The following is a 20,810-nucleotide window of genomic DNA, read 5'->3' on the forward strand; positions in this document are numbered from 1 at the left end:
ATCCCTTAGCAAAAGCACAGAAATCACTGCTAAGGGTCATCCTAAAAAAACCATTTAGGTACCCCAGTGATGTATTATTCGAAGAGATACGAGTTCTTGATGTAAGGCAACTATACATAAAAAAAATTATATTACACACTCAAAAACAACGTCACCACTACCCTTCCATTGATCATTATCACGACACTAGACATTCAAGGAGGAATCCAGTTGTTCCACCTATTACTATGACATCCTTTGCCCAAAGACAATTCTATTACTTTGGTCCAAAATTATTCAACCTCTTACCCGATTTATGGAAATCGGAAAGCATAAGCATTCTGCGAAAATTAGTTTATTATTGGCGTCTAGACTTAGGAAGAGTCGAAAGCGAACTTATGATGACCAACAGATAAACAAAAATGTTCTGTACTCACATTTATTCATTGTTATTGGCAGTTAAATAAAAAATTCCTACCATGCATCTGATTTATACAATGCGATTGATAATTTTTGTGATTGATAATGTTTATACAATATGTTTTCATGTACCTTGTTTATATTTTTCTTGAATATGTATTTTATATTATATGTACCTTAACTAACTAACTAACTAACTAACCATCACGCCGTTTCCCCGCAGGGGTAGGCAGAGAGGACGGACCGCCAAACAACTCGGTCTTGGCACACACTCCTTGCCTCATTCACATTCATACATCGTCTCATACATACTCTTCTATTGTTCTGACTCTTGACATAGCCCGATTCAAGTATCTGATTCACTTGGTCATGCCATGTCTTCCTCGGGCGTCCCCGACTTCTGCTACCATTCACATTTGCATCGTATATTCTCCTTACACTCCTTTCTTCGCTCATTCGCTCTACATGCCCAAACCATCTAAGCCATATGTACCTTGATTATGTAAATTAATACACAGCACAGTAACAGCGATCAAATTAAGAAACCCACCTAATATTTTCTTTAATTAATCCAATATGTTATCATGTACCCTGATACAGTGTTCCTTAATTGCATATTATTAGATGTACCTTGATAAAATTTATCAGGTGTTTTCTTAAAAAAAAAACTAATATGCGGGTGTACAAATATGTCTGAAAAAGTTTTTTTTTTATTACTTTGATAAATATATATGTATATAGACTATATTACTAGCGTAACTATTAATGTAAAGTATGGAAAAATAATTCATAACAGCAGCGTGTACAAATGTTAACTAAACCAGGCAATTTGGCTGTCCTAAAACGGGAAAATTTCCTAGTTGGACAGCCAAAGCTTCCTTAATATGTATGTAATTATTTGTATCTAATAAATAAATAAATATAGTAGTGACGGACGAATATCCCTCCTACTGCGGCACAAAGCGATGAGTCGAGAGACCAGTTTTATATGTCAAATTGTCTCCCCAAACCAGCCTCTACCGATCTGACACCCCACGCAGTTGGTGGGCAGGCGCATGCTGAACACACCTCACACGATAACCGGACACCCCTGCTAAATCACAAAACATGTAAAACGTATGGCAGAGGTATTGGGCGGCGGTACCTAAACCCACCTCCCAAATTGAATTTACCAAGTATTTTGGGGCTTTCTTGAGATTTTTACATTATGCAATACATGATTGGGTTTTACATAAATCTTTAATCACTAACATAATAATTTTAAAAACATCAACATTTTTTTTAACATTCGTGGCCGTTTATCTCGTAATCCAATTTTTTGCGGGTTAAGAACAATCAGTGTATTGATTAATTATTATACCATGGATAACGGAACACTTGCATTTGAAATGCATCACTTAATAATTTCCTTGTATTGCTATTATTTTTATTGGTTATCAATAAAGATTTCTGGGAATTCTGTGACTAAACAAATATTACTGTTATGATGAATATTTAATTACTGAACATCACATGTAAAATATTGCTGTTATTATTTTATGAAATCAGAGTAAATTGACATCACACCTCCTGCAGGGGTAAGCAGAGAGGATAGACCGATACATAACTCTATATTGACACACACTCCTTGCTTCATTCACGTGCATACATCGTATATGATTCACTAACTCTATGTGTGCATCCGTTTTACGTGCCCAAAACATGTAAGCCTCCCTTTCTTAATCGTATCCATCATACATAATAATCGGACACATACGCCTCAGGGATCTCATTTCTACAGAAATTAGTCTACTTTCATTCTTCCTATGCCAGTTCCACGCCTCACAGTCATGTATATTAGGCGGAAGTTCATTTGCCTGTAAATTTGTTTGCACGTTCCATTTCCGTTTCAAGATGGTGGCCGTTTTAATGGTTCAATAAAGATTATTTTTCAAGTATGAAATCTTCGTGTTCATTTGGACTTCCTTTTTCATATTTTTTCAATATTGTGATATCTATCGGAAAAAAGAATTGTCATTGAGATAGTGACAAAGTATATAGATTCCTTTTTTATGTGAACAACGCACAAGAGTCCCAATCGTATGGAGCCAGTGAGACTATGGAATCTTCAATTGGAGTATGTTGTGATGCTGAAGATAATGGGTCAAAATCGAGCCGTTTACTATGATCGTTCTTTTAGTGTAACAGGCCCGCTCATTTGGAATAGACTTCCCTCAGCTCTTACTAATCTCCAGAATTTGGCTGAATTATTTAAAAAACAAAATTATTTAAAAAATCTTACCATTCGTAAATCTTAACTAATTTTCAATATTTTATAAAAAGCCATATTCTAATACTTCTGGTAATTGTTTGGTTTCGTTTGCCTCCTTATTGTACCATTTAAAATGTCTGCTGAGAAGATTCTCATTTCTGAGCACAAACTGCCTCCTGTTTTATATTATGTTTTTAGTTTTAATATTCTTGTTTTGTTCTTTCCTGCTGTTATTGTTATTCTAAGTTTTGTCATCACTTTGTATAAACAGTGTATTTAGTGTTATAATATTAGATCTGTATTGGGTAAGGCACACTTTAGGAATAATTTTACGAACCACTAATACTGAATTACCATTTTTAAGTTTGTTATAGTTAAGCGCACTTGAAGTGAAATGACACTTAACTGCGCTATATAAATGACATTTTATTATTATTATTATTATTACCTGACTATTCAGATCTGGTAACCAAACATGTCTAATTCCATTGCAAGCAACATTGGGTACACCAGGGTATCTTCCACTGTGGAACGTGCCGCAAGTATACAATATATATTATTTTTAATTAATAAATTGTGAAATAACACAAATTCATCGAATACAACTTACTTGCGGACGCCAGGATTTGAACTTGCGGCCTTAGGATTACTAGACGATAACCTAACCCTCGACAACGGAGGCCGTCAGAAATGAAATTAAAGACACGATAAATAAAATCGATGCTTCATAATTAATTAGGTAGGTATTATGTATCTACCAACTTACAAATCTTATGATATCAGAGAAAACTTTGATATATTAAATACTATAATAGCTGAGGTGTAACCTGCGTTACTGGGGGTTATCCTTAGGAGATAGACTTATACAATGCAGGACTTTTCTGTAGGCTTTTTCAAGATATACAATTCCGTAGTACATTATTTTAAAGTATCTCATAAGGTTTAGCCAGCGTTAGCAATGTAAGCGCCCAAAAATATTTTTTTGCCGACTTGATTACAAAAAATCGACCTTTCTCTACTTTCTATAAATATAATGTGCATGTGTTGTATATGTAAACCTTTCGGAAGAAATTTTTCTAAATGATAGTGAAAACCACATTAAAATCCGTTGCGTATTTTAGAAGAACTAAGCGCACAAGCGGACGCGGATAGCGACACTGTTTTATACTATTTAGAGAAGAGAAAAATAGAAACGTACTTATTTGAACACGAGGTCTAAGGTTCACAGTAGTACTTGTTTTAAATAAACTTAATGCGTAGTTATAACCGCTGTACATAATAATTAATGCATTTAGAAAATAATTTTAACCTATTCAGTGCATTAGAGGTTAAAACAATATAGGAGTGAGAAGTGTTAAAATGAACGATTGTAATTGTGGAGAATATTGTGGATGACATTCGTAGACTCAATTGAGATATATGGACATCTCTGTTACATGGATCCATTTCACATGCATTTAAAGGGTGTTCCAGAAAGCTGCGATGAATGACCTGAATTGAAATGTTGCTTGAAATGTCTTTGATCGTGTCTGATGACCAGATCTGAATAGTCAGATACATTCCCACCTTGCTCTTCCCAATCTCCCCACTACCTTCAGCCTCACAAGGTAGGTGGCTCCGGGCAGCTGAAATTATTTTGCGATAGGTACATAACAAAATTAACTCGGGTAAAACCGGGTGCCAACTATATATGTGTTTTATAACTACAAAATAATAAAAAATATATAACTACAAACTATACAGGATGTATCGTCACGTACCCGACAAACTTTAACCAGCTATTCCTTAGCACATTTGGAGTAAAAAATGTTATGGGCACTTTGCTGTCCGGTAACATTTTTTTTAATAAAAATTTACTATTCATATTTTCACCACATGTCACCAATGTTTTATCCTTTGTCAAAGTTTGAAAACCCGTCTGGCAATATTTTGTTCGAGTTTCGTTGAAATGTACCTACGTTGGCGCGCTTTTACAATCACAACGAAATGGCACGGCACCATTCGTCTCATTTTTAACTATTATTATTTAGTGTGTACGAAAGAGCGAGGACACTTTTTGACACACTTGCTAATAACAGCTGTTGAACACGAGAAACAATGCAAATGATAGTGACGGAGTGTGGATTTTTTATTTATTTTTTGTTTTTAATGGAAAAAAAATGTTACCGGACAGCAAAGCGCCCATAACATTTTTTACTCTAAATGTGCTGAGGAATAGCTGGTTAAATTTTGTCGGGTACTTGCCAATACACCCTGCATGCCTTCAAAATCCCAATGTGAATGCAAGACCAGTGAAAATGAGTATTTTGAATAAATAAAAAAATTAACCCCTGAAAACGAAGTTTTTTTTTACTATAATACAAATGATTTCATTAATTGGTGTATTTAATAAAAATGGTTTGGCTGAGGATTGAACCTTCCTCCCCAGGGTCTTTTGGGTTAAAACGTATTTTTTTCGTCACTTAGCATAATTTATGTTTTTCTGATCAGCTTACTTTTTACAGCACCTCAAGATCTACACGACGACGTACGAATAACTCGAGTAAGTAACCCTTTCCGTTGCGGAGTAATGGTTGATTGTTTGGACGCGCTCTTATCAGACCCCCCTCCCCGCTTGATGATGTAAGCACACAAGGAACGGACAATGGTCTATTTTAGAATATAATCGCACTTGGCGCCACAACCCTTGGGCCACAAAGTTAAATTTAAATATTTGGCGACAGCAAAAATCTTTCATCGCTAACTCTCGATTGAGATCAGTATGGAAGCTTTTTAAAAAGCGTTTTAAAATGATGTAAATGAAAACCTTACAATAAGACACACATTGATTATACCCAAAGGGGCAAAATAAAGTGCATGAAATCAATCCATTGATATTTCGGACGAGTAATTATTGCTTATAATAATTTGTTATCCTTTGTGCCATGCATAAAAAACCTTGCCTTATAAACATTAGTTTATCATTAAAAAAATAATAATATTTGAAGTCAAAATATTTCACCAACAAATGTAGATATAATGTGTCCCGACGCCATCTAGTGGGAAAATCAACACTAACAAAGTCTTTCCTACAAAAATAAAGAAATAAAAACATGATAAGCAATAATTGTTAATTGAAATACTAGTACATATTGAATTATTTGGAGGGTTGGGAATAAGCCGACGTAGATTAATGGTTCAGAACATCTGATCGGCAATTAGAAGTGTTCAATTCCCGTCGGCGGCATTTATTTTTACTCAGGAGATATTTTCAATTGCTTATAATAATTTGTTTGCTTGCTAGTTGGGTGCGGCTCTAGTGCGTTGTGCGTCTATTTACTCTGGACGTAACCATAGGAACAGAATTGAATACACTGAAGATTATTTTAGTCAAATAGGACACTCATTAATATCGCTATAATTACCGTACACACTGAAACCATTAACGACTATTCGTGGTATCTTCAGTGCGTCTAGTACGCAAAACGAAGTTGCACTCTTTTATATAACTTCTCTTTGGATAAAAATACACCTTTATAACTTGTGTGTCCAGAAATTCGTAGTAGTGAATCTTTTTTTGAGTCAATTTTGTAGTACAACTTTTTATGATTTGAGCTGTTGTCTTCGAGTAAATCGAGTTTGAAGTTGAAATTAGAAAAAAAAATCGTTCTCTAAGGATCAGCTGTTCGATATATTTTAAAATGCGTCAAAGCCCGAAATTTAATTTTTTTATAAAATTAAACCCTTTAATTGCCGAACACTATGAAAAAATTAAAAACGAATAAATGAAAAAAGTTTTTAAAAAATAAAAAAAATTTGGTTCTCTATGTAGTCTATGTGATGTAGATTCACAAGTTTCACTCTTCTACTACGAGTTTCCGGACGCCGGCCGTATTGAAAAGTTATATTATAATGAAATTTTACCATGAATTAAAGGTTTCGATATTAGAACAATTTATTTATTAATTTTATTTTTAGTTTACAAGAATTATTTATTAATTATTACTTACGTATTATTACTTTTTTTTTGTATTCATTAGATGCATTTGAACAATTTGAAGATGCACGAAAATTGTCAAAACCTACTTAAATTTTTTTAACGACATATCCTTATTGTCCCATCAAATAATAATCACTTAATTAGTAAAACATCAAATTGTAATATTTAATTATTGAAGACAATATTAGCGATACTTAAACGAAAATTTGAAACAAAAAAGGTACGGTCACATCTAATGGTACATTTGCGAACCGAAACGCGTACCGAGCCACGATTTACGGAAAGCAAAGATATTAGAAGAACGAGATGTGCTATGCGCAGTTCGTACTGAGTGGAATTGTTTTGCGGAGTGTCGCCGGTTTTGTTCACCAATACTACTGCACACCTTCGCTTACGCTAAGGCATCGCTAAGGTATCCGCACTAATACATAGAACAGATTTCTGTGCGTACACGTCCCGATACCGTTCAAAGTGCCCTAATTAGGTAGTACTCCGGCTACGGTCCGGCGGCCAACATAGCATATCTCGTTCTTCTAATATCTTTGACGGAAAGGAACTAAGTAACTGCAAGCGGCGTTTTGCGGTTACTTCATTCCTTTCTCATAAGCTGAGGTTCAGTTCGGCAGTTCGACTCGCGTATGTATACGTAGCATAAGACATACATAATTATAGCAGCCAATAAAAATGTGCTGGGAGAAAATGAAGAAAACGTTGGTAGTTCTTATTAGAAGTATTATACTGTTAAATATAACCGAAGGAGATAGGGTCACATTAGCTCAGTTGGTAGAGCGGTGCCCCGGCAAGACAAGGATCATGGGTCCTAGATGTGTATCTTTTTATGATTTTTTTGTTTAAAATTTTCGCCAATAATTAAAATTATAATACAGGGTTTTCCAATAAGAGGTGTTATTTTGAATAGCCCGTTAATTCGGTAGATGTTACTTTTGAAGCTGTTATTTTTTGACATTTGACAAGTAGAATCTGCGCCATTAATAAAAATGGAATGATACACGCTTCAACAACGCATTAAAATTCACTTGAGTGAATCAAATGCAAATCATCTTGAGTGATGAGGCCCATTTCCACCTCGGTGGCTTCGTCAACAAGCAAAATTGTCGCATCTGGGGCTCGGAAAACCCAACAGTTGTTGTTGAAAAGCCTCTCTATCCTCAACGTGTGACTGTTTGGTGCGGTTTATGGTCCGGCGGAGTCATTGGACCTTGCTTTTTCGAAAATGAGGCTGGAGCAATAGTTACGGTGAATGGATTGCGCTATCGAGAGATGATTAATGATTTTTTATGGCCGGAATTAGATGGATTGATCTGGACAACGTTTACTTTCAACAAGACGGCGCTACGTGCCACACTTCCAAAAACGAAGATTTTTGAAAATAGGTTTTTACCACAATTTCTCAGGTTTAACGACGTGCCTTGCGGTACTCCATACCTGTTACCTACCACTGATCCGTTTGCCAAGGGGCTCAAGCAACAAAACCATAGATCTTTTACGATTGAATATCAAAATAACACCTCATATTGGAAAACCCTGTAGTTCATTATGGACCACTTTGTATACAAAACATTCAAAAGTTTGTCATGCAAGATGGCTCCCTGGCAATATCCCATCACCCTAGATTTGGCTTCAATGCATATACAAAATCACACTAATGCTCTGTCCAAGGTTTTTAGGTCTTAGGGCCATGTCACGCGTCCTGTATTGAAACAAAAATGAATTTAGCACTAAATTGGTCAAGGTGATATTTAAGTGTTACGCGGATATTTATATAATAATACACTTCTAACAGTAATGTTCATAAATTAATGACTATGTAACAAAAACACATATAGGTACATTCCTTATAAAATAATCATCAGAGTAGTGCTCAAATATTTTAATTGAAAGTGTTCCGAAGAACTATTGAATCAAGAACCATCATTGAAAACTTTACCACTGGGGTAGTCAGGATATACGCCAAACGCCTACCCAACATTTGTACATGGTTAAGAGAAAGCTACAAGCCAAAAATGTGTATATTCTTGGTATACCTTATATTGTAGGTAATAGGCATTCAAATCGCTTGACAAACGGTGTCTAGAAACGTTCGATTTCAAGCAAAAAACTGTTTTTTACTGTAAATAATTTTGTAAGAAAGCAAAAAAGTTAATCAAGTGAAACTGTTACAGATAATCTTAGCTATAAAACTGTATTTTTTGAAAGTTGTTTCCTTTATGCGTTCATACGTTTCTATTGAAAATATATTTTTTGTAGTAGTTTGCATTTATATTTTTTATTGAGTAATTTATTTTTTTATTTGTATTCTACTCAAGCGAAGCGATAGGAAAACCTTCAATTTAAGTAAAGCATATTTTTTGGTTTTCTTTCGTTATAAAGATTAATCAAAATAGTGATTTGGCATTAAGCTTCGCCTTAATATGTGTAGCATGAAAACTGCTCGTTTTAACGACTCGTACTTACGGTCAACATCTCGACTGTGAAATTATTGTGTGTGTCCTCTCTCCCAACATAACATTGTGTCTCTTCAATTCCCAGTTTCAATACTCCACAAAACATCTCCAAAGATGACATAGATGAATATGTTAGAATGAAAAATGATGTAAGGGTAAGAATGAGAAATATTTTTTTTAAATATGAGAATCAGACGATTGCCTTTGTTCAGAAGAAAATGTGGATTTTTAAGGTATTTAGAATCAAGAGTATTTACAATTAAATACAATTGTCGAACCTATATATATTTTGATCAATTATTAAGATCAATGGGTAGTGTGTTTTTATCATGTCCAACTTTTGTATTCAACTAACGTCTGATTTCGAATAGTAGTCCCAGAAAGAAATCACACGAACATCACCGACAATTGTCCTCTTCCTTCTCACACGTTTTGTACGTAAACAAAAAAGACCGAAGATTCTAGAAAGCTTATTATACGACGGTACGATGGTACTACCTCTCTCTGATACTTCAACAATTAATTGTAGTGTGTAAGATTAAAATTGTCGAGTCTTAAAAAGCTTGCATTATATAGTTAAATTTGTAGCAACATTGAAAATGTTTAACATTTTTGACATAGAATCTGTTAGTCCACCCGGAGAAAAATGAGTATTGCGAATATCTTCAAATAATTGGTAATCCGGTTTAAAACGGGATTGCAGGCCGTTTCCTGATAAAATTTTGGTAAATTCCTACTATATGGGAACACTTGTTCATGACCTATATTTCCCTTGATAATATTCAACGACGAAATGCGAAAATATTTGAATTTTTATGAACACCTGAAAATACATTCAGATTATACTGAAAGTTTATTAGTAAACCTATGAATTCATTCGTTAGGGGCCTGCAATCCCATTTTTGACCGGATCGATTACGAATAAATTGAAAAGATTTTTAACAAATTAGCAATATTCAATATTAGTAATTTTTTGTACGTATTTCTTTTAAGCGATTTTAAAAGTAACGAAATGGGATGCACAAAAACATGTACAAACTTTGGCGAAAATGCCCAGCTACGAAATACAATAGTAGAATGCACAATAAATAATGGTATTTGTTTTGTTCTGAAGCTGACTGTAATCATATGATTTTATGCATCTTGTCGAAAAATGTATCCTCATTGTGGATGATTTGTTATGACAGGACTCTTTAAGGTCACTTATAAGTTACTCGGTCAAGTGGACTGATATGTTTCATGAAATACATCACACTGCTGAAGTCGTGATGCGTATCTGATAGGTTAGTAGTAACTGAGAGGACAAATGCGACGGGAGTAGGGATAATCGATCAGCGGTTCATCACAATTGATCTAGCTCTTTTTGAAGAGCCGTATTCGTACTGCGTAGTCTTTTAATCAGGAGATATTTTAGAAAACTAACGAAATTAAAAATATCGAAGTATTGCCGAGCCGTCGTTCAATTGAGCCGTTGTTCAATTGAGTCGACTCTTTGTAGTCATAACCCATAGCTAGTTAGGATCCTATCCACACCTCCTATTTCTATTCCTGTTTTCTCCATCAATGCATTAGCAACATTACTGTTTATAATTATGGTAGTAAGAAGAATTCAAATATGTCTAAACTGCCCGGAGCCAGTGGGTCTATGGTACTCTTTAGCATCCACAATACATTGACATACAGAGGAATGCTGTGCGGCTGAATAAAGGAATTAGAAGAGCAGATAGAATGTACACAAGTACCTGGCTTATCAGATCTATTCGGGGAACGCACTGTGACAAAATAATATTATATTGCATTCTCCATTCTGTCCGCCCATTCTTGAAGGCACGTACCTATTACCTGTGTAATTATTCCTAACACCCATCCGTGTGCAAATTCTGAAAAACTTTCCAGTTCTCTTGAAAAAACGAATTTTTATATTTCTTTAGAATGTCAAAAAGTGCCCAAACTCAACTTACTCCAAAATAACAATTTTTATTAATTTTGATCGAAATATTTAGAAAAATTTTAGTTTTGTTTTTGATTACTCTTCATTAAAAATACTAATTTCGGTTGTTACTGTAACTCCGGTTTAATGAACTTTTGCTTTGAATTTAAGTGTCATTTTCAAAATTGGAATTGTTTTTTTGGAGAATTCAGATAAGCTATAATAAAATTTTAACAGAAAACTATTTTAATGACATTTTTTTCGTAATTTTTTCATGAACAAAATACCAGAGGCACAGAAAAGTCATAGGGTAATTTGTATTAATTTCTGACATGGCACTGTTGTCACAATTATACATAATATAAAAATATACAAAATTATAACAAAAGTCATAACGTGAACCTTCCGACAAGAACAAAATACAAGGAGCACAGAAATATGATTGGATTTCCATTTGGTTATTATTATAAACAGTTATCGCTGATTGACAGTAGTTGTTAAAAATCATTTAAGGCGATGCACTACGTCGTGTAATATTTTACATCGAGCCGTTATCAATAACTCCCCTTATGTAGATGGCGATAAGGTTTAAATTCCCGCTTAACACTATCCGCCTCTTTTGATTTATGTAAGAAAAAAACATGGCAAAAAAGAGCCTTTTATTTTATTTTGTGGATGTTCAGTCATAAATATTTAATTTTTTTCGATCATTTTATAAATTACTTAATTTGCCACATTATACAATAAAATCATAATCGAAAATGGGTTCGTAAGTAAGAGATTTTGAACTTTAAAGCAGTTTTCAGAGGCCTCATACATTATTTTTTTCTGGGCTTATAAAAAGACTTATTTAAAAAATATTCGATTATTTCAAAGGTGTGTTCTACTCGCAGTATTTAATTAAAGCATCTGAAACATTTCTAGGCGAACAAATTTTCAAACCAAAAACACATGATTTTGCATTACTACGTATGGCATCGCCTTAACGAGGAAACCATTTATATTTGTTTTTTTTAACATCCGTAGTTCATCTCATAGAAATCATCGTGTTTCACTTGCCATCATAGTTAGAAATATGATCTAAACTGTGTTAGAAAGAAAAAAAATACGAAGCTTTATATTCAAATCTAGAAGTTAAACACAGAATAATTACAATGTACACCACTATAAAACTAAAGGTTCCGACTGCAATGTGAGAAAAAAATTATAAAATTTTGTGAATTTTTTATTAATTACTCTTATACATATGAAACGACAAAAAGTGAGTTGACAGTTATGTTTACAATACATTTGTGTAGTAAAAATTACTTTTTTTCGTTAACAGTAACTTTAGTTCAGTATTTATAGGAAACAACGTAAGGTGAGCCGTTTTTATATAAAAAATATGTTTGATTTCAAAATTCAAATATTTCATAAATTATATGTTAATTTCTCATTATCGTTCTCGTCTATCGTTCGAAAACAGTTTTTTATTTTTCGGATACGTTCAGAAAAATCCCATATATTTTAATTTCAAAATTCAAATATTTCATAAATTATATGTTAATTTCTCATTATCGTTCTCGACTATCGTTCGACAACAGTTTTTTTTTATTTTTCGGATACGTTCAGAAAAATCCCATATATTTTAATTTTATAGAGAAGCGGAATATACAATATAAATGAAACTTCTCAAACTTTCTTATGCCAGAGAATGTATTCAATAAATAAGGAGTTAATTGAGTAAGTAACTGCCTATAAAATGATTTCAGTTTGTCCTGAAAACAAAAAAAACGGATGTGGATAGATTAAACAGTCGGGGCTAACCACAAGATTTACATGTTTTTGTAGAAGAGCTTGAAATTCTCAGAATATTTCGTTATCACCCTTGCAATAATATCTACCAAAGGATTCTAAGAAATAACTAATGTCAGTTTTTTTACGTAAAAATTGTTATCTAAAATATTTCAGCTGATGTTCCACATTTATAATAAACATTTTTTTATCAAAAATATTTCTGCTGATGTTCCACATGTATAATAAATTTTTTTTTTATCTAAAATATTTCAGCTGATGTTCCACATATATAATAAACATTTTTTTATCTAAAATATTTCAGCTGATGTTCCACATATATAATAAACAAATTTTTATCTAAAATATTTCAGCTGATGTTCCACATATATAATTTTAAAAAAAATTATCTAAAAATATTTCAGCTGATGTTCCACATAAATAATAAATAATTTTTTTATCTAAAATATTTCATCTGATGTTCCACATATATAATAAATATGTTTTTATCTTAAATATTTCAGCTGATGTTCCACATATACATATATATCCTTCAAAACTAGAGGTCACTGGATAAGTGAGATTTCGAAAAACCATCCACCAATCTTAAAGCAAAATGTTGATAATTGATGATTTTTTGCACACTTGACATTCAAAATAAGAGGAAAAGTACGGTCTTCTGATTAAGAAAAACTCTGCCGGGCCATTCAGTTAGTATTATTATCAATTCAATTCAATGCAATTCAATTTTGTTTATTCATTTCAAAAACATTACAAAATTGTTGATTTCAATGCGTTTTTAAAATATTTTTGTAATAAGAATTCTTAGATTAATATTAACAGTGTGTATATCAACTATATCAGTAATAACAGAGCTTGCCTTTTAAAGGAAGCTTCATTGATGCTAAACATGTCGATATCCGAATTGATTCTGTTCAACAGCAAGATTGCTCTCCCCACAGGCATGACCATTGGCAAGTTAGTCCTGCAGGATGGGAGATAAAATAGTCTATGTTGTCGGTGACGTAGATAACCATCGGGAACATAGAAATGAATGCTCTCCATGATGACCGAGTTTTCAAACCATCCACGAATCAGTCTAAAGAAATGTGTAGCAATGCGCACATCCCTCCTGACCCGTAGATAGTTAATTCCGAGCATACCCAAAATAAAGTCAGTTGGATAGAGCCACGGGTAGTAGCCATACTCCCTCATGTAGAGAAATCTCAAGAATTTCTTCTGAACTCTCTCCAGCATGAGAGAATACTTTACCTGGTGTGGACTCCAAATCACCGACCCACTTTCAAGTCTACTCCTTACTAAGGAATTAAATAAAACTATAAGCACTATATATTATATTATAAAGAGGACAGTCTGTGGTAGGGTGGCGTTGTTTTTTATACAAACCTACCCTAAGAATGATGGAATTGTGACAACGCGACGATCAAAACAAGTGGAATGGTCACTGTGTACATAAGATTTTCAAAAACCCACCCCTTTCTCTTTTCCACCCCTTAAAGCAGAATTTTTATGATTCTTGATGAATTTTGCACTCTTGATGTTCAAAATAAGAGGAAAATTGAAAATTTAAAATTATTATCTGAATCTCATTTAGAAAAAACTTTTCATATAGCCCATACAACGCAGGGGACTTTTGCTAGTATAATATATAAATGTCAAGAAGTGAAAATCAGGTTCGTAAAAATTCTGACCCGAAAAATCCAAAGACAATATTCAACTTGTTATTTCATTGAGGTCGTATTAAACAGGAAAAGTATCTGCGAAAGATAACCTCAGACCCACCCTGGTGCAAAACCATAATTCAGAATCGACACTTTGCTTAAAACGGCCTTGGTCTGGTTAGTGACCAGATCTGAATAGCCAGGTAATTCCCAGCCTTCGTTCTGCCCCATCTCCTTCCCTTTATCACCACTTTAGCCTCACAACATATCACAAAATTAGGGATGACATAATTCCACTGATTTTGAGCAGTGAGGACTATTTATGTGAGAATCCTTCGTATATTCTACTGATATTTCAATGGAACTAAAATTGGTCCCTTCAACATTGGCGCAGCCGGTAGATAGGCCCACCACGTGCCTAACATGTGTTCACAGTTAACGTCATTTTGAATGGATATGATGTTAAATTTAAAAGCCAAAAGAATAATCGTGAATAATTTTGGGTTATTATGCAGTATTGTGTTTCCTCCTTTATCCAACGTTACGGACAGGGTAACAGTTTCTATCATCATGGCAGATGTCCATCAGATGATGGTGAATTGTGTGTTTATGTAGGCAGAGGTAATACCGGGTAGCAAACTTGAATTCTCTTTATGTGGTTTACTAAATTTAGTTTTGGTGTAGTATTAATTATGTGCAAAAGAAAGAGGAAGCCCTACAAGGCATAACAACCCAAATATGAATCACGATAAATGATCATTTCATTGATGAATTGCCGGCTTTTGTGTAACCACCCTCGCCCTACAACACATAGGTCTCTTCAAAAGACAAGATCGCTACTTTAATTCCTCTACACAGCATCCCCACGGATGACATAGACCCTGACACAAAATTGTTTAATTTATTATTAACGAAATCACGATTTTAATTTTTTGTAACATTTCCGTTTTCTGCGTTCAAAAAATGTTCATCTGATTTTTGTAAATCAAAAAAAATATATAAGAAATTACCTGAATTTTCGATGATTTTACTTTTTTTATTTGGTAATATCATTCAGTAATTTCTGCTTCTTTCTTTACAGAAAATTAATCATTTAACAATGTGCATGTTCAAATACCCCACGAAGTAACTAACAAGATAAAGATAAGGTTATTAACAGAAACAAAGGAGATAAAAATACTAACAATTAAATAAACAAAGCCACATACCTTCGGATTCATCCGCTCCATTTATTGCAAGAACCACAGCAAACAGTACTATCAAATGACACTTTTTGACTAACATTTTCAAATAATTGTTGAAAACCGCCTTTTAAAAATAATTTAAAGAAACACAATTTCATTAAATTTGTGATAAAAGTTTGCGAAAAATTTCACATTTTTTACAAAATTTTCATATTTTTTTTACATTTTTTTATTTTATTTTTGTATCAAAGTCACTTTTTAATGTCTTCTGTTGTGATAAAAACCCAATTAATGTTTTTTTAATAAGGATGGTGGTTTTACCACTTTAAATTCGAATCGAATTTCTGAATTTAGAGCGAAATCGTTTGAACAACTTGCACCTCGAAGTTCTGAGCGCTACTGAAGCAGTGGCGGGAATTTCTTACGAGGGTGGTTCAAATTTCAAATGACGAATAAATAATAATATTAATTGTTGTTTTGTTGATTAATTATATTTTACTACAAATTAATATGAAAAAAATGTGAACTTATTACCAGATGGCAATTTCGTCCAACTATCCAACCAGAATTATTAGTGGAAAAAATAAATAAATTAGGATTTTCCAAAAAGTGAGAATGTAAATATGTTTGGCAAAGTAATAAAAATTGTCAAAATAAATATTAAAAATGAATTATTAATAATTAAATAATTTCGGTTGTCGGTGAATGGGTGCATGCGTGAAGTGATTGTATTCTAGCGTAATGCGTAAAAATTATTGTATTAATTAATAATTCTTTATTTGAAATGTGTATACCTTTAGTTTAAATGTTTGAGAGATGTCGTAATTTTTCAAATTTACTTAAATTTGAAAGGTAAATTTCTTATTTTGAAAGGCGGGAAATTTTGGTTCTCAGTGCATGGGTGCATGTTTGAAGTGATACTTAATTCTGCGCAGTGCGTAAAATCGTTCAAATTCTTGATCTTTTAATTTTTGAAATTGGAACTGATAAGTATAAATCATTATATCAGACAGGCCATAAATTAGGATCCAAAATTATTTTATTAATTAGCAAATTCTTTATTTGAAATGTGTGTTTCTTTTGTTCGAATGTTTGACAAAAGTCATAAATTTTAATTTTTTTTGAAAGGATCCTGAGGCAAATATGTTTTTTATAAAAAACTTGTCGGCTTTCTATGGAAAAACTAATAATAATTTATTGCTAATTTTGTCAAAGATATTTTTTTTACCTGCGGATTTAAGTTATTTATATTTTAGTTTAATAAAAACAGTGCCTAATTTTAAAAATATTTTATATAAAACGGTTAGAAAATTTTTGTAAAACTTTTTTCAATTATAAAATTAGTGGCAAGTACGAGATTTTATTTTTCTACACTATGCACTTCCCTAGGTATTATGTTATAAACATCTAAGTTTTTAGTAATACGTTTATAATAATAATAATTTTTGGATGAATTGTATGGCGCCATTTTTGTGCAAAATCACCTCGAGGGCGCTGTACAAATATATAATACATTTCTACAATGATCTATGTTATTACCAACTATATATGGAGATAATATATTATTTTTCTAAGTCTGCTAGAGTAAATTAGACCGTATGTCCCTCCAATGCGCCGGGCCGCGCGGTGAATATTTTTGTACACGACTTCGTCACTTACGTCGCTAAGACTTCAACTTTATTTTAGGGTGTTGTCTTAAACGACCTTGAAGAAGAAATGTTTGAGACGACTTGGACGTTTTGAACCCCCCTAATACAGTTGCCATTTCGTGGACGCAAAACAAATTGACACAGTGATAAAAACCCAAGAACTGGAGACGATTCAGGACCGTTCTCTATTGTCTAGAGATAACAATATGATACTTTTAGTATCACCTTGGTGAACCAAATTAATACTGAAAACGCATGTAAGTCCACATTATGTCAAATATAAAAAAAAAAAAAACATTTTGGCGATGTTTTTTTCTTGCATAAATGAAAACAGGTGACTGGTGTTGCGGGATTTTAAACCTTATCTCCATTTACATAAGTACTGTTATTGCTAGCGGCCCGATTCCAAATGTTACATGACGTGGAGCATCACCTTAAAAGGTTAATTGAATTTAATAAACCCCCTATCAGTTGCATGGTTCACATTCCAAATGCTATTTTCTCACAAAGAATAATGATTCTGTAGCTTGGAATGTTTTGTTGGCATTCATTCTTCACAATCCAATCGTAACAACAGCCCTAAAATCCGTAGTAATGACGTTTGGAATGGGTGCTGCCATTTAATACCGACAAGAGTTTTTTGTTATTCCTCACATTCTAAACGTTAATATCTAACTAATAACTAACACATTATCGGTTGGAATGTGTGAATTTCCTGCATCAAATGTGAATAAGCATCGCTCTCTAACTAAAATCCGCATCGGAATGGGTTTATTCTAAACTTTGTAAGAATCAAGTCGACAGTCACATTCCAAGCGTTACCCTCATAATAAAATGAATCAAATTTTCGTTTAGAGTGTGCGAACTCAGTGCATCGAAACGACTGATTTGTCACGATGATTGGTAACATTCCAAACGTATCTTCAGTATAGATTATTATAAACGCGGGATTGGAATGGTTTTTTTCGACTCCAGCAAGAAAATTAGATTTCGAATTGTTCGCATTCCAATCGTCCGTTTCACACTTAAATCTATGAATTGGTCGATGGGAATGGTCATTGTGTGTATTCAAGACATGACTGGTACAAATTAAAATTTATGGCCCAAATTGGAATGTTAACCTTTTAATGACAGGGCAATTGAGTTAAAATTTAAATTATTTCTTTATTAAGCGTGTTACAAGGTGTTATCAATAATAAAACCAATAAATGCATAATTAATATGATACAGAGAGGGACGCTTATTACAAGTAATTTAATTTTTTTTTATGTACATATTCGTGGATTCAATACTTACTAGATTGGTACGAGTGCAGTTCCATTGAAATGTTCCTTGTGCATCCTGCATCCTCCGATAGGAGAATACACAAGAAGAAGAAGAAAACTTCTTCTTTTTCTTTAATGGGTGGAAAAAAATTAATACATATTATTCATATGATTTATTTCAAAAACATAAAATAGCATTTTCCTTACAATTTGATTGGATTTAACCACAGAAGATGTAAATAGTTTTGGGCGTGTATGTGTGCCCAAAGTAGGCTCAATTTTTCTTTACTTTCGGATATAATTTATTAAAAAATTTCAAATACCAAATTATTTCTTGAACAGACTTTCAATTTCATTGGCCTGTCTAGCGCCTAGGAGTCGAAAATCTTGTGTAAATTGATAACATCACTTTTCTTTCAAACCGATGTAGAGATTACTTGTTCAGTAGACGAGACAAATCCAGCTATTATTTTTTTCTATCAAAAATGCAAAAAAAACAATTTTAAACAGGTACATGATTAATTTTACTAACTAATCTAAATAAATATTAAAAGTAATTTTTTTTTTTGAGTACGTATTGTAATCGCCAAGTTACTACACACTATAAAACAGTTGAATTAAATCGAAATGTCCAACTGAAAACCATTTGATAAAAAATTTTCCTTTTCTTTCTATATTTTTCATATCCATATGGAGCATAGGTATCGTAGGTAAAGTTAACCAGAACAGGATACTTACACAGATAAATTGCATGCATAAAGCTTATTTCAAACTTGTAAATTGAAAAAAGGTTAATTTAATGGCAGGTAATTCGGAAATCTCGAAGCAGGTGGTACTAGAGTGGTCTGGTTGGTCGGAAGTCATTTGCATGGCATGACATGTAATAAATGATTTAAGGTTTTTTTAATTGGTTGATAAATGACAAAGAGTTAATTGAGAAAAAGTTTTTTTTTTATTCACCCCACACAGCCAGTGTCATCTTTAGGAATGCTGTGTGGAGGGTCTTTTTAAGGAAAGAAAGGAGGGAAAGTTCTGAAAAATAAAAAGGTATGGGGGATGGTAGAAATCTAGGGATCAGTGTATCCAGGAGTGACGAATGTATCATTTATGACTATGACCAGTTGGAGAGGTCAAAGGGTCTCCCCAAACCAGCGTCTGCCGATCTGGCAAGCCACCCAGTTCGTGGGCAGGCGCATCCTGAACACACCTCATCCGATGAACCTAAATCACCAAACGTAGTGAACCACCTGAGGTGACCTATGGCAGAGGTGCTGGTTATCCAACAAATGGTTCACGGTACGGCGGTACTCAAACCCGCCGCCCAAATTGAATTGAAATTTAAAAGTGGTTGTTTCACGGAAATTCGTTTCAGCTTTTGAAATAATTATGATTAGTAGAAGAGGGCATCTATCATGTCGTTAAGCTTTTCAGCGTATTACAAATTGATAGAAAGCTGAAACACACCTAGAATCCGTTGAACGGGGACCTCTCATAAGTCAATGGTCATTTGATGAATTTGTCACGCGTTGATTTCTGCGAAACAACTGGGCTCTTTTAGCGAGTTGGCGGCGTACGACAGAAATTACATTTTTCAGTCGATAATTGATTAATTAATTTGAAGATTTTTTTAGCAAAATCCAGTTGTTTCTTAACTGTTCATCACGTGGAAACCAATGTCCAGAAGTTCTCTAGCATTTCAATTACAATCATTACGTAATTTAAAAAAAAACTTTCGTCACTGCATGGTGATGCATAGGAATAAACAAAGATTGACAGCTAGCATGACCTCCAGCTACACTAGCGACAACGGGTGATTCGAGCATTCCAGATTACCTGCCATTCAATAAACACAAATGCATTACTGTCGGAAGAGTATATGTACAAAAGTACATAAATGATATGCACCAATACAAATGATCCTAAACGTATTTTGCTTGGTCAACTTATTCAGCGGTATTATCAATATCAGAACAATTTCAAAATTAGTTACCAGAATTATAACTTTACTAATAACTTCCTAAGCATTATAGCGTTTCTCCACATGGGTAGACAGAGAAGGTGGAAAATCACACCAATCACTCCTGACACACACTTCTTGATTAATGACCTTACTCAAGCATTTGATTACCTTTATATTCCCATTTCGTTCTGGATAGAATAGGATAGGATAGGAAAGTAATTTCTCTCGTGTCATCTTTGGGGATGATGTGTGGAGGGTCTTTTGACCCGTTCT

General features: G+C 33.3%; 1 protein-coding gene across 2 annotated transcripts in view; it reads right to left on the reverse strand.

Annotated features, from left to right (window-relative positions):
* Nucleotides 1-16,048, reverse strand: part of LOC149409764 (uncharacterized) — a 60,879-nt gene extending 44,831 nt beyond the window's left edge. For both annotated transcript variants that reach the window (XM_089649210.1, XM_089649209.1), the window contains exon 1: nt 15,688-16,048. In XM_089649210.1, coding sequence (XP_089505336.1) covers nt 15,688-15,763 — 76 coding nt within the window. In that variant the 5' untranslated portion in view covers nt 15,764-16,048. The remainder of the gene's footprint in view (nt 1-15,687) is intronic.
* Between the last annotated feature and the right edge of the window lie 4,762 nt (nt 16,049-20,810).

The sequence above is a fragment of the Hesperophylax consimilis genome, chromosome 29, assembly GCF_061612785.1.
Source record: "Hesperophylax consimilis isolate HC1 chromosome 29, BYU_Hcon_1.0, whole genome shotgun sequence".
NCBI classification, from domain to species: Eukaryota; Metazoa; Arthropoda; class Insecta; order Trichoptera; family Limnephilidae; genus Hesperophylax; species Hesperophylax consimilis.